We start from the raw sequence: 13,874 nt of genomic DNA on the forward strand, positions 1-13,874 counted from the left end.
AAACTACTGAGCAGACATAAATGATACAAGTGTTCCAGGGAAGACAAAGGAGCATCTCATTGCTGGCCACAGATTAACAATGAACAGGATGGGGCTCATTATGGGCAATTTGATCAAGACAGACCTGAACCTGAAAGAGGACGTGTAGCTGAGGAGGCACAAGAGGAACAAAATGAGATTACATAAATGGAGAAACTCCAGTCTTGTGAGGAGCAGGAGCTGTCTCAGGATAATGACCCCTGAAAGACCTTTAGCCTGATACCCAGCCAACCCTAAGGAGGTCTAGGGTTGAAGGGTTCTAAAGAAAAGTATCCTGGCCAGGTGTTGATCTAAATCTTTCTCGGGCAACCCATATACAAGGCATGTTATTCTTAGTGCTATAGAGATTCAGCCAACATTTTATATTTACCAATACCCAGAGCCAACCATCTATTCAGTCCAGCCCATGCATATAATTCCTTCCACATATCTGTCAGAGACCCTGTTCACTGCAAATAAATAGATAGATGGGAAATCTGGTGCACTCAGAATGGGTCACCTATAATAACTTGTCTTAACACTTTGAGGTTGCATGTTTGAAATGTTTATCAGTGCATATGTTATATTGAGAGTTACAACAGGTGTTTGGATAAGGGTCATTTGAATAGTGTGTTGGGAGCCACTTTTGGTGTTGGGGATTTTGTGACACAGCCAAAATATCATTTTGATTTGGTTTCTCAGGTGTAGATTCCTAGTATCGCAAATTGTAGTTTTGGCTGTGTCACAAAATAACTCCAACAATTTGGGTAGCAAATAACTGTGAACTACTATTTTTTTATGTAGAGGTGTAAAGAATGATGAAAGAGCAGAGCAGCACCCAGTTGTAACTTTGGACACTGGAGCATTTGTGCCTAGGTTGCCTTAGGGGAGGGACTCCCACAAGCCCCTTGGATGCAATCTGTAAGTTGAACCAAAGGCTCTGTGTCTTCTCTGCTGCTCATCTTTAACTGTATTTTACAGGATTTCATCTTTTTTTATGGCACCATTTATTGGACCCATAACAATTATCATAATATTGTAAAACCATACAAGCCACAAAATATATGCATATGATCAGTGTTGGATGTGTACCTGTAAACCGACACGTATCTTCTTTGTGAGTGCTCCAGGAGGAAAAGCAGCCCTCACCATTGGAACAGATTCACTAGTTAACACTCCACCCTCGGGACCTATGTAGTCATTCTCCTGTTTAATACGAGATACAACTGCAAAGTATTGTGGGAAGTCTTTAGTAATGATGCGGCAGATATGCTTTTTCTCCAGCTCAGCAGGGCTGTCCAGTTCTGGAAAAAGACAGATTAATCAAAATAAAAATTACTTACACATTGGAATCTGTTATAATAATGTTACATCTGTAGGCTGTAATAATTTTATTGAACATTTTTCATGGATTTACAAGATGTGCCAGCAATTTAAATCTGAATTTGTCAGAACTATATAATCAGGAATGTTGATCAGAGAGACTATGTGAATTTTATTTGGTCATTTACATAACTGACCTGCCACAATAATGGTTAACAAAAATGTTCCTTAGGGCGTATTTAGTGTTTTATATATTCAAATTTCACTGCGTACAATATGGTGATTTCAGCAGTATCATACAGGTTCAAAAAATAACATTCACAGAATATGGTTTTATATACTGCGCACAGAGAACACACACACACCAGAGTGATCTATGGTCTCACTCCAGACAAGACTACTTTTGATCATCCTGTACTTTGTTCATTGTTACCCTTACCTCACCCCCTAGACGTTCTGTTCATCTGTTTTAATTCATCTTGTTTTAAATCAGCACAGACCTGGTTCCCATTTGTTTATCAATTACAGTAAGTTCAAGGACTAAGGTAAAAGGCAGGATGGCAGTGGGCCCAGATAGAATCCCTGGAATGATTCTGAAAACCTCTCTTGACCAGCTATATTAAAGTTGTCCCTGACTACATGTTTCCAGAGATAGACTATCATTTATGCACATAAATCATCTAAAAGATTACTGACCAGTGACCTTGAAATCTGAAATGACAAATTTTTTCAAGAGACTCATCAAAGACCTCTTCTACTCTCTTCAAAGACCCACTGCAGTTCTCATATCAGTCTAACAAATACACAGATGACACCATTTCTCATGTCCTAAACACTACCATATGTCATTTTGACATGGAAAGTTGTTTCCATGCTGTTGAATGACAACAGTTCAGCCTTCGACACTATAGTCACCCTTATGTTGTTTGGTAGGCTGCAGTGCAAAAAGATTTCAAAGGATCCAACACACCCTAGAACAGAATTTATTAAGACAGACTGAGGTCAATTGGCTGATGTAAGTTAAAGTTAACAGATAAATTCAGAATTAGATAATTCTATATATTTTGACATCTGATTATGTCATCTAATTAATATGTTGCTGCCTGTGTCTATCAACTGTTGGTTTTAAGATAGCAGAGGAATCAGTCCTACAGTTCAGCTGGACTGATTTCTCTGCTAGTTGCAATACATTGCACTTATAACTTATTCAATGAACATAGTGCACCACACTATAATGCAGGACTGAAAATAAATCAGAAATAGATATTATCTTTACTGTAGTGCAAGAGACTGCTACTGATTTGCATTTTATGTAATACACACTTTAAAGCCAAGCTTTATCACAACCCTGTCTATAGTAAATAACAGTATTCACTTTTTATCTTAATTTCATTTACCTTCATCCATGCCATTTAGCAGAGCAAAGAGATCTTCTGGGCAGCATTCATAATGATGCTCCTTCCATGTATTACCATTATCACTGCGCAGTACAATCAACTCACGCTCCTTACCACGCATAGAGCCAAAATGTGGGATCTCCACAATGACGGGCCTGAAAATCAATGAAGAAAATTTTTAAAATTGCAAATGTGTTCTATGCTGTAATGAAATGCATATTTTTAATGCTTATAGGTCCTATTTCTGGATTAATTTTGTCAGCTGTCTAGCTATAGGCCAATATCAAATCTCCCCATTATCTCCAATGTCCTAGAAGACACCAGAGACACACCTTTGACCGAGTGAGAATAATCAGTGGTGACAATAGTGAGCAAATTCAGCCTAAAAGTATAGGTTATTACCTTTCTTTTTCTTCTCCCATCTCTCTGTCAAGCTACATCTACTACCCCTGAGATTCCAGCGATCTTGTGTTGTCCAGACCTGCTTGATCAAATTTGAAGCCCTACTTCTGTGTGTAGTTTTTGTCACATGCAAATCATTGCTGCTGATTATGATGCCTCCGCATATCACCACGAGATTACAGTGGATACATGCACCATACAGAAATCATGAAGATGGCTATGAATATACTTATCTAGGATTTCAATTGCTAAGAATAATTTGCTCTCAAGTCTCCATCATTGAGTAGTTAGCAACTTCTTTTTGATACAATAGATTTAAATGAAAACTTTAATGATTTTAGAAATCACACTGATGGTTATTAACTGCTTGCTCATAAGATAATAATTTTCATAAGATTAGACCATTGCACTATTTCATAACATAGTATACAGTTATAAAAGAGAAATTATTCAGAATAGCTCTATCCAGGGGTGTGATTGAATGCTGATGACAGGGGAGGAAATGGTTTCAGGGTGAGGGCTTTGCCCAAGCAATGAGGTCAAGGGGCAACACCCCAGTGGGGATTCAGAGGGCGAAGCCCCAGAAAAAATATGCATTCTGGGTGAAGAAAACTGCAAGGCAGTATTTTAGAATGTAGAAGTTTAGTATAACAAGAAACATTCAGTTTTAATATTTTAACAGAAATGATGTCACAAAATCTTAATTATCCCATGACAAAGTATTCTAAGATAAACTGCCAGCAAAAAGAATACATAAATAATTATATAACTAAAATGAAAGCATCAAAAGCAATTAACAATCTGAAAACGGCACATCAAAATACTGTAAAGTCCCTAACAATGGCATGAGCTTATTTCTTCCACCATTATCATTCATAAATATGAAAGACAAATATACAGCTCTGGAAAAAAAAATAAGAGACCACTGCAAAATAATCAGTTTCTTAGTTTTTTTCTTACAGGTGCATGTATTGGTAAGATGAACAGTTTTGTTTCATTTTTTGTGAACTGCTGACAATATTTCTCCTAAATTCAAAATATAACTATTGTTATTTAGAGTGTATATTTAAAGGAAATGACAACACATCAAAATAACCCAAGATCATGCAGTATTTGCAGAGCTTTAATAATTCAAATAAAACAAAATGCAAATAATTTGTAAACAAATTGTGTTAATGCTTTGGCTAAATAATATTAAGAAATCAGTATTTGGTGGAATAACCCCGATTTGCATGTGTTTTGGCTCCATGCTCTCCACCAGTTTTTCACATTGCTGTTGGGTAATGTTATACTCTTTTTGCAAAAAAGCAAACAGCTCAGCTTAGCTTGATGGTTTGTGACCATCCATCTTCCTCTTGATGACATTCGAGAGGTTTTCAATAGGGTTCAAATCTGGAGATTGGGCAGTGGTCTCTTATTTTTTCCAGAGCTATATTTTTATGGTGGCCAAATCAACAGCTACTGTGTCATTGCAGATCATGAAACATATATTTGCATGCTTTATGTTCAAAGTAACAATTATACATGACAAAGGTGGCCACATCAGATAACAGATAATAGAAATAACCTTTTTGCAAAGAATACACTTGCGTTAGGCTACTTGTTTACCATACACTACAATTAAGCATTTCAGGCATTCCCATCTAAACTTGTTCTTGCATGTGGCGTCGACCTCAATTGCTAAATGAGAATCATTAGTTTGACATTATGCATTTTTCCATCAAATTTCACAAAATTTGACAAAGATTCGCCGTCATTACCTAAAGTAAGCATTGGTATGTATAAACTATTTTGATTTGATTATCGACCAATGAGAATTCATGTTTTAAAAACCTCCACCACTCCAAACACCTCAAGCCCACCATTTTTCTCTCAAAATTGAATCTCAAAAATGAGCTTTGGGCAACCCAAAACTGTGGAAATCCTCAGTTACTCTTTTTTTTCTATGTGCCACTTCATAGAGATTTTCCTTGCCAGGCTTGTCTCTGGCTTACTTATTAGGGATATATATATACAGTATCTCACAAAAGTAAGTACACCCCTCACATTTTTGTAAATATTTTATTATATCTTTTCATGTGTCAACACTGAAGAAATGACACTCTGCTACAATGTAAAATAGTGAGTGTACAGCCTGTATAACAGTGTAAATTTGCTGTCCCCTCAAAATAACTCCACACACAGCCATTAATGTCTAAACTGTTGGCAACAAAAGTGATTACACCACTAAGTGGAAACGTCCAAATTGCCCAAAGTGTCAATTTTTTGTGTGGCCACCATTATTGTCCAGCATTGCCTTAACCCTCTTGGGCATGGAGTTCACCAGAGCTTTACAGGTTGCCACTGGAGTCCTCTTCCACTCCTCCATGATGACATCACAGAGCTGGTGGATGTTAGAGACCTTGCGCTCTCCCACCTTATGTTTGAGGATGCCCCACAGATGCTCAATAGGGTTTAGGTCTGGAGACATGCTTGGCCAGTCCATCACCTTTGCCCTCAGCTTCTTTAGCAAGGCAGTGGTTGTCTTGGAGGTTTGTTTGGGGTCGTTATCATGTTGGAATACTGCCCTGCGGCCAAGTCTCCGAAGGGAGGGGATCATGCTCTTCTTCAGTATGTCACAGTACATGTTGGCATTCATGGTTCCCTCAATGAACTGTAGCTCCCCAGTGCCGACAGCACTCATGCAGGCCCAGACCATGACACTCCCACCACCAGGCTTGACTGTAGGCAAGGCACACTTATCTTTGTACTCCTCACCTGGTTGCCCCCACACACGCTTGACACCATCTGAACCAAATAAGTTTATCTTGGTCTCATCAGACCACAGGACATGGTTCCAGTAATCCATGTCGTTAGTCTGCTTGTCTTCAGCAAACTGTATGCGGGTTTTCTTGTGCATCATCTTTAGTAGAGGCTTCCTTCTGGGACGACAGCCATGCAGACCAATTTGATGCAGTGTATGGTCTGAGCACTGACAGACTGACCCCCCACCCCTTCAACCTCTGCAGCAATGCTGGCAGCACTCATACGTCTATTTCCCAAAGACAACCTCCGGATATGACACTGAGCACGTGCACTCAACTTCTTTGGTGGACCATGGCGAGGCCTGTTCTGAGTGGAACCTGTCCTGTAAAACTGCTGTATGGTCTTGCCCACCATGCTGCAGCCCAGTTTCAGGGTCTTGGCAATCTTCTTATAGCCTAGACCATCTTTATGTAGAGCAACAATTCTTTTTTTCAGATCCTCAGAGAGTTCTTTGCCATGAGGTGCCATGTTGAACTTCCGGTGACCAGTATGAGAGAGTGTGAGAGCGATAACACCAAATTTAACACACCTGCTCCCCATTCACACCTGAGACCTTGTAACACTAACAAGTCACATGACACCGGAGAGGGTAAATGGCTAATTGGGCCGAATTGGACATTTCCACTTAGGGGTGTACTCACTTTTGTTGCCAACGGTTTAGACATGTGTTGACGGTTAGGCTTTGTGTTGAGTTATTTTGAGGGGACAGCAAATTTACACTGTTATACAGGCTTTACACTCACTACTTTACATTGTAGCAGAGTGTCATTTCTTCAGTGTTGTCACATGAAAAGATATAATAAAATATTTACAAAAATGTGAGGGGTGTACTCACTTTTGTGAGATACAGTAAATGTTAACTTTCTATCTAGAATTTACAGTATATATTTCTGTAAATCTGCTTTGTGAATGTCCATTATTAAAAGAGCAATAAAACTAAATTTGATTATAAGGATCTGCAGCAGCATTAAAAAACTAACTGCAAATGAAATGTTAAAAACACTAGTAAAAGCTCATAACCTTTTTTTCTTTTTTAAAAAAAATATGTAAAAAAAAAAAGTTAAGGATTGCTGAAATGAATGCAAGTGCAGTATAAAGTTTTTTTTGAAGAACTGGCAGACAAATCCAAAACAGTGTTCAAAAATATAATCCAAGAACAGGCAGAGATCAGACGATTAGATTAAAAAATAGCACATTCAGTATCAAAACCAGAATAACAATATATGAAATAATATGGCTTGCTAAATTTAACACTGAGCATTGCAGTGAGCAGTTGTTTGTGATTTTTATATGTGGTGTAGTGATTGTGTTCAGGTATGTGTGTGATTAGTAATCAGGGGATTGTGAATGTGACAAGGTCCGTGGTTGTTGGGGAGTGAAGTGTTGGACGGCCATGTATTCCGGGAAACATGTCAACAGGTCAAGGGTGAAGGTCATGGGATATTACAAAACCCATGAAAATAATGTTAGATCTTAAAATAAGATGTATAACCTATAAATGAACAAGAAATCTTTTGACCGATCTATTGTTATATTAATTACTCAAATTTAGAGGAAAATTTTTTATTTATATAATTTTTAATTTGGGATCAAAATCTCAAAGTATTTTACACACAGATGCTTAGAAGGTCGCAGCATGGTGTTTATGATTAAGCATATACAGCCCTGTAGTAAATATGAGAATTACTAGGGGTCATGAAAAATGGATTTTTATTAGGCCTGTAAAATGTGCATGCTTAAGATAGAATTCATAATGTTTCTGAGTTAATAATCTAATCAAATAAGAGCACAATCTTTTATAATGTCTTATTTGAACCTTGATGACCAGCTGTCTTACCCTAAAAAATGGGCTCCGGCTGGTCCCACTTCGACTAGCCTGCTGACAAGCCCCTCACCCTCCACCATGGGGGGTGGGTATGGCAGGCACTGGCGCTTTGACAAGCGACATGTAACTCGTGTTGGTGCTGGACAGTTCCTAGGTGGGATGATAATGCGCATGCCATTATGACGACTTCCTCTCATAGACCCACCCCTGGCATCCACCATGAAGCTCACCAGAAACCTGCCAAGAACAAACAAGGGAAGATAAATTAGAGTGAGAGAGAAAGGAAAGGCTGGAAGACACAACACACACAGAATTGCAATGAGTGTCATGCTGTGACCACTCTTGAGCTCGGTGGTGTCTTTGTGTGTAACCTCAACACAATACCTCATAAAAAGATGAATGGCATGTGTGCCTCTCCATTAGACTCATGAGGAAGGACAGTTTCTCTCTCTTACCCTGAGTGGATGGGACTGGACATGGTATTCTGTGATTGGTCCACAGTGTCTTGGGTCCAGCTATAATGCCTGAAACACTCATTCTGTTCCAGAGGGACTGCGAGGTGCTGGAAATATAATGTGATGCACGCATACATGCACACACACACACACACACACACATATGCAGTTAAGCACACAGAGAAATCTTGTGCTAGGCAACACTTGCAGCTCTTATAATATGTTTCACTCAAATATTGGGGAGTAGGATCCTGGTAAAAGTCTGATTCAGCTATTGCCGTAAATGTTGGGGATATTTGAAATCATTTGCCACGAGTTTTTTTTGCCTGAGTCTGCATTTTAATTATACTGTTTCATTATGTTGACACACTTGCACACAATCTCTCCATATTTCTTTCTACCTGTCGCTATTATGTCACATGACATCACATTCACAGTAAGCCCCAGAAAAAGATGGAATACAAAACTACAGCAACATAGACATGTCAAAATGATTGGCAGAATGAGAACTGTGTTATTCACTGACCAGGCATAACATTATGGCCACCTGCCTAATATTGTGTTGGTTCCCCTTTTGATGCTAAAACAGCCCTGACCTGTCATGCACTGTGTATTCTGACACCTTTCTATCAGATCCAACATTAAGTTCTTCAGCAATTTGAGCAACAATAGCTTGTCTGTTGGTTTGGATCACACGGGCCAGCCTTCGCTCCCCAAATGCATCAATGAGCCGGTGGCCGGTTCACCACTGTTCCTTCTTTGGACCTCTTTCGATGGATACTGACCACTGCAGACCGGGAACACTCCACAAGAGGTGCCCATTTTTCCAGTCTGTTTGTCTGTCTGTTTGTCTTTAAAAAAAACTTCACATTTCAAACTGGTGACTATTTTAAACTTTCAAAGTTTGTTGTGACAAACTTTACCTATAAATTTTAAAATTTTGCTCTGCTATTTTTGTTTGTTGAATTTTCCTTTCACAATTAATTTTTTGAAGAACATTTCTGTTTTCTGTCTAAATACAGCAAGCAGAGGCCCTCTACATCAGATCTTTTTAAAATAATATTCAGCCTATATTTAGCCAATCTTCAACTAAGGTATGTTGTAAACAAGCCTTATGATACATTTATCTTGTCCAGTGTTTTAGTTGCGGGGTGTTATTATTTATATACACTATATTGCCAAAAGTATTCACTCACCCATCCAAATAATCAGAATCAGGTGTTCCAATCACTTCCATGGCCACAGGTGTATAAAATCAAGCACCTAGGCATGCAGACTGTTTTTACAAACATTTGTGAAAGAATGGGTCGCTCTCAGGAGCTCAGTGAATTCCAGCGTGGAACTGTGATAGGATGCCACCTGTGCAACAAATCCAGTCGTGAAATTTCCTCACTCCTAAATATTCCACAGTCAACTGTCAGCTGTATTATAAAAATGTGGAAGTGTTTGGGAACGACAGCAACTCAGCCACGAAGTGGTAGGCCACGTAAACTGACGGAGCGGGGTCAGCGGATGCTGAGGCGCATAGTGCGAAGAGGTCACCAACTTTCTGCAGAGTCAATCGCTACAGACCTCCAAACTTCATGTGGCCTTCAGAATAGCTCAAGAATAGTGCGCAGACAGCTTCATGGAATGGGTTTCCATGGCCGAACAGCTGCATCCAAGCCATACATCACCAAGTGCAATGCAAAGCGTCGGATGCAGTGGTGTAAAGCACGCCGCCACTGGACTCTAGAGCAGTGGAGACGCGTTCTCTGGAGTGACCAATCGCGCTTCTCCATCTGGCAATCTGATGGACGAGTCTGGGTTTGGCGGTTGCCAGGAGAACAGTACTTGTCTGCATTGTGCCAAGTGTAAAGTTTGGTGGAGGGGGGATTATGGTGTGGGGTTGTTTTTCAGGAGCTGGGCTTGGCCCCTTAGTTCCAGTGAAAGGAACTCTGAATGCTTCAGCATACCAAGACATTTTGGACAATTCCATGCTCCCAACTTTGTGGGAACAGTTTGGAGCTGGCCCCTTCCTCTTCCAACATGACTGTGCACCAGTGACCAAAGCAAGGTCCATAAAGACATGGATGACAGAGTCTGGTGTGGATGAACTTGACTGGCCTGCACAGAGTCCTGACCTCAACCCGATAGAATACCTTTGGGATGAATTAGAGCGGAGGCTGAGAGCCAGGCCTTCTCATCCAACATCAGTGTCTGACCTCACAAATGCGCTTCTGGAAGAATGGTCAAAAATTCCCATAAACACACTCCTATACCTTGTGGACAGCCTTCCCAGAAGAGTTGAAGCTGTTATAGCTGCAAAGGGTGGACCGACGTCATATTGAACCCTATGGATTAGGAATGGGATGTCACTTAAGTTCATATGCGAGTCAAGGCAGGTGAGCGAATAATTTTGGCAATACAGTGTATATATAATTATATATATAATTATTAGCTTATATTATCTATTATCTATAGTTATCTATTATATATAGTTATTTAGCTCTCTGACCAAAAAGACTGTAGCATTAGAGGTGCACATCCAGACACTAGAGAGGGCTAACAAAAAGAAGAACTGTTGGTTCTGTAAGGGAATCTCTGGACGCCTTAGGTGGAGTTAGTAACCCACAACTTTGGCAATAGAGCCCTCACAGTGGGGCAAATGGATGATGACTCAAATGGCAAAATGGCAAACCCAAAACTAATGATAAAAGCTCGTCCACATGAGCACCACTCCTCCATCTTCACGTTTAACAGGGAAGCTCTGCAGTTATGGAACAGCCATCTAGTTACTGTGCAGGACTCAAACACAGTCTCAATGTTTAAGTCTACCACCTCATCTCAGGGATTTTTTCTTGCCTCCATTGCCTCTGGCTTGCTCATTAGGGATAAATATAATTTTCAATTTTAAACTTTGTAATTTTTATAAATATTTTTCATAACACTCTGGCAATTATTGACCAGTCTCACTTCTCTCCTTTCTTTCTAAAATTCTTGAATGCATTGTTTATAATCAACTGTCTGACTATCTCTCACAAAACAACCTCCAAGATCCCAACCAGTCTGGCTTTGAAGCTGCAGAGAGACTGCCCTTTTCGCTGTCACTAAGAAACTAAATGCTGCTAAATCAGCCAAGCTGTCATCTGTCCTCATTCTCCTTAACCTTTCAGCAGCATTTGACACAGTCAAACACAAGACTCTCTTGTCCACCCTCAGGAGTCTTGGAGTTCATGGAACTGCATGGGAATGGTTTACTTTTCACCTGGATTGTTGCTCATATCAGGTAACATGGACGGGCTTGATATTGGGGCTGTAATAGCTCAAGTGGTTAAGGCTCTGGGTTGTTTACTGGAAGAACAGGGTTCAAGCCCTAGCACCACCAAGCTGCCACTGTTGGGCCTTTGAGAAAGGCTCCCAACCAATCCTGCTCCAGGCATGCTGCATCATGGCTGACCCTGCGCTCTGACCCCAACCCCCAAGGATGGGATATGTAAAGAAAGAATTTCACTGTGCAGTAATGTATATGTGACAAATAAAGACAACTTAACTGACATCTGCTCCACGCAGACTCTCCACTAGTGTCCCATAGTACTTGCTCCTTTCCTTTTCACCCTCTATATTCACTCTCTTTTCACCCACTATACTCACTCTCTGTTTCTCTATGCCGATGACACTCAACTTACCTTCCCCTTCCCTCCCTCAGATACCACAGTTTCCACTCTGATCTCAGCGTGTCTGGTAGACATCATTATGGATGACGGCTCATCACCTGAAACTCAATCCCAGCAAAACTGAACTGCTGGTCATCCCAAGGGATTCATCCCCAGCCCAGGATCTTGCTATATCCCTGAATCTCTGATCTCCCCTTTGGCCACTGCTTGCAACCTTGGGTTAGGGTTAGGGTTCAACCTGCCTAAGTTCACCTCTTCCTAAAACAATTAAACTAGCTCTTATTTTCCCTGCTTTATGTATTGTTGTATGCTGTATTTAAAAAAAACTCCCAACACAGTTTTTAGATGATATCCCAAGTTTGTTAATGTATTCATTGATAGAGACTTCAAAGCACTTTTGTACGTTGCTCTGGATAGTCTGCCAAATGCCAGAAATATAAATTTCACAATGTTTTTATTGAGTCCACAATGCTCAATACACAGTCTAAGTTCTCCTACTTTAATCTCCACAAAAAAAAATCCACAATATCAGTAGAAGTGGAAGGGTGGGTATATTCCTGTTGTAGTGCCTCTTGGATATACTCCTCCATAGACCTCTGTTCAGTGTGTGAAAGTGAGTAAAACTGGTTATGGGAGGCATGGCTCCAGGAAACAGCTTGATAGCACAATCATAAGGATGGTGTGGGGGTAAATCAATTTGCTTTGGTTTTACTGAAGACATCATGATCTTGGTGTACTGAAGGGATATCTATGGGTGCATGCTGAAGTAACAAAAGGCAGCACTGCATTGTTTAGACCAGGGGTTCTCAACCTTTTGCAACTCATGGGCCACCAATGACTGTTTAAAAATATTCCAAGGACCACCTTTCCAAATATGATAGTATGAACACAGAATAACAGAAAATACAATAATAAGTAAAAAAGTACAATAATATACTCTGCTGTTAATCTGTTATCCCACTGTAGCAGACTAGGAAAATATTTTTTTGGCTTCCCAACAAAGCCCGGGTGTTTTGAGTTCAAATGTCTCTGCAGCTTTGATGGTTTATGCACCTTATTTTTACAAAATTTCTCCACATTCAACACACTGTGCCTTTGGCTTAGTCTCAGTACCTGCCCTTATAAAACCAAATTTAATGTATTCAGCATCGTATTTTCTCACCACACACTTCGAAGCTTTTGCTTGTACAGGTCTGTCTCCCACATCTGCTTTTCTTTTAAAAAAAAAGATCCATATTACAGTAACATAGTTAACGTTACTGCATTTGATCGAACAAACGTTCAATTGGACGTTGTGACGTGATTGGTGTTGCAATATTTAAACATAAATTAGCTTTTAGATAATGCATCTTGACTTGACTTGAGTGTTTTTGATCACATAAATTCATAAGAACAATTAGATAACTAGAAAATAACAAGATTTGTTAATTAAAAAATAGATAAAAATTAATTTGGGGGTAGTCTACCACTGCCTACATGGCCCACCAGATGGCGCTTGAAGGCCCACTAGAAGGCCTATCCTTTGAACCCACAGGAAATTTGACAGTTACGCTGTCAACAGTAACCACACCTGAGAGTTGCACAGTGATGGGGAGGGTGATTGATTGGTGAGAGAGTCACAGCTGGGGGCAGCTCTGAAGTCAAGTGTTAGTGATGGATTTTAGTGCTACTAGACTGGTGACTACTTCCCCGTACACAGTATGTACTTGCAGATATGCAATGTTGTTGTATGTCTTTTTACTGCCATCACAGAAAATGTGGTGCTTGTTGACCATACTAGTTCACTGGACATCAATCTGATACCACCTTTTAATGGACACTGAGTGAAGTTGAGATAGATCTATCGAAAAAGGCCAATTGGGAATCCATTTTTTCTGTTGATCAATAATTGTGAAAAAAATAAAAAAAAAGATCACCTTGGACATTATCTTCAAACCCAGAACTGGCTGTGCCATCATCTGTGAGAAACTGATTGAAAAAACTGCAGATGCTG

The 13,874-nt window shown here is 39.9% G+C and overlaps 1 protein-coding gene across 3 annotated transcripts in view; it reads right to left on the bottom strand.

Annotated features, from left to right (window-relative positions):
- The window catches only part of LOC131359748 (ankyrin-3-like), an 89,488-nt gene that overhangs the window by 60,999 nt on the left and 14,615 nt on the right, over positions 1-13,874 (bottom strand). For all 3 annotated transcript variants that reach the window (XM_058399831.1, XM_058399829.1, XM_058399830.1), the window contains exons 3-6: positions 8,226-8,332; positions 7,783-8,007; positions 2,739-2,893; positions 1,111-1,322 (exon numbers count right to left, since the gene is read on the bottom strand). In XM_058399831.1, the coding sequence (XP_058255814.1) occupies positions 1,111-1,322; positions 2,739-2,893; positions 7,783-8,007; positions 8,226-8,332 (699 nt within the window). The remainder of the gene's footprint in view (positions 1-1,110; positions 1,323-2,738; positions 2,894-7,782; positions 8,008-8,225; positions 8,333-13,874) is intronic.

The sequence above is a fragment of the Hemibagrus wyckioides genome, linkage group LG09, assembly GCF_019097595.1.
Source record: "Hemibagrus wyckioides isolate EC202008001 linkage group LG09, SWU_Hwy_1.0, whole genome shotgun sequence".
Taxonomy (NCBI): domain Eukaryota; kingdom Metazoa; phylum Chordata; class Actinopteri; order Siluriformes; family Bagridae; genus Hemibagrus; species Hemibagrus wyckioides.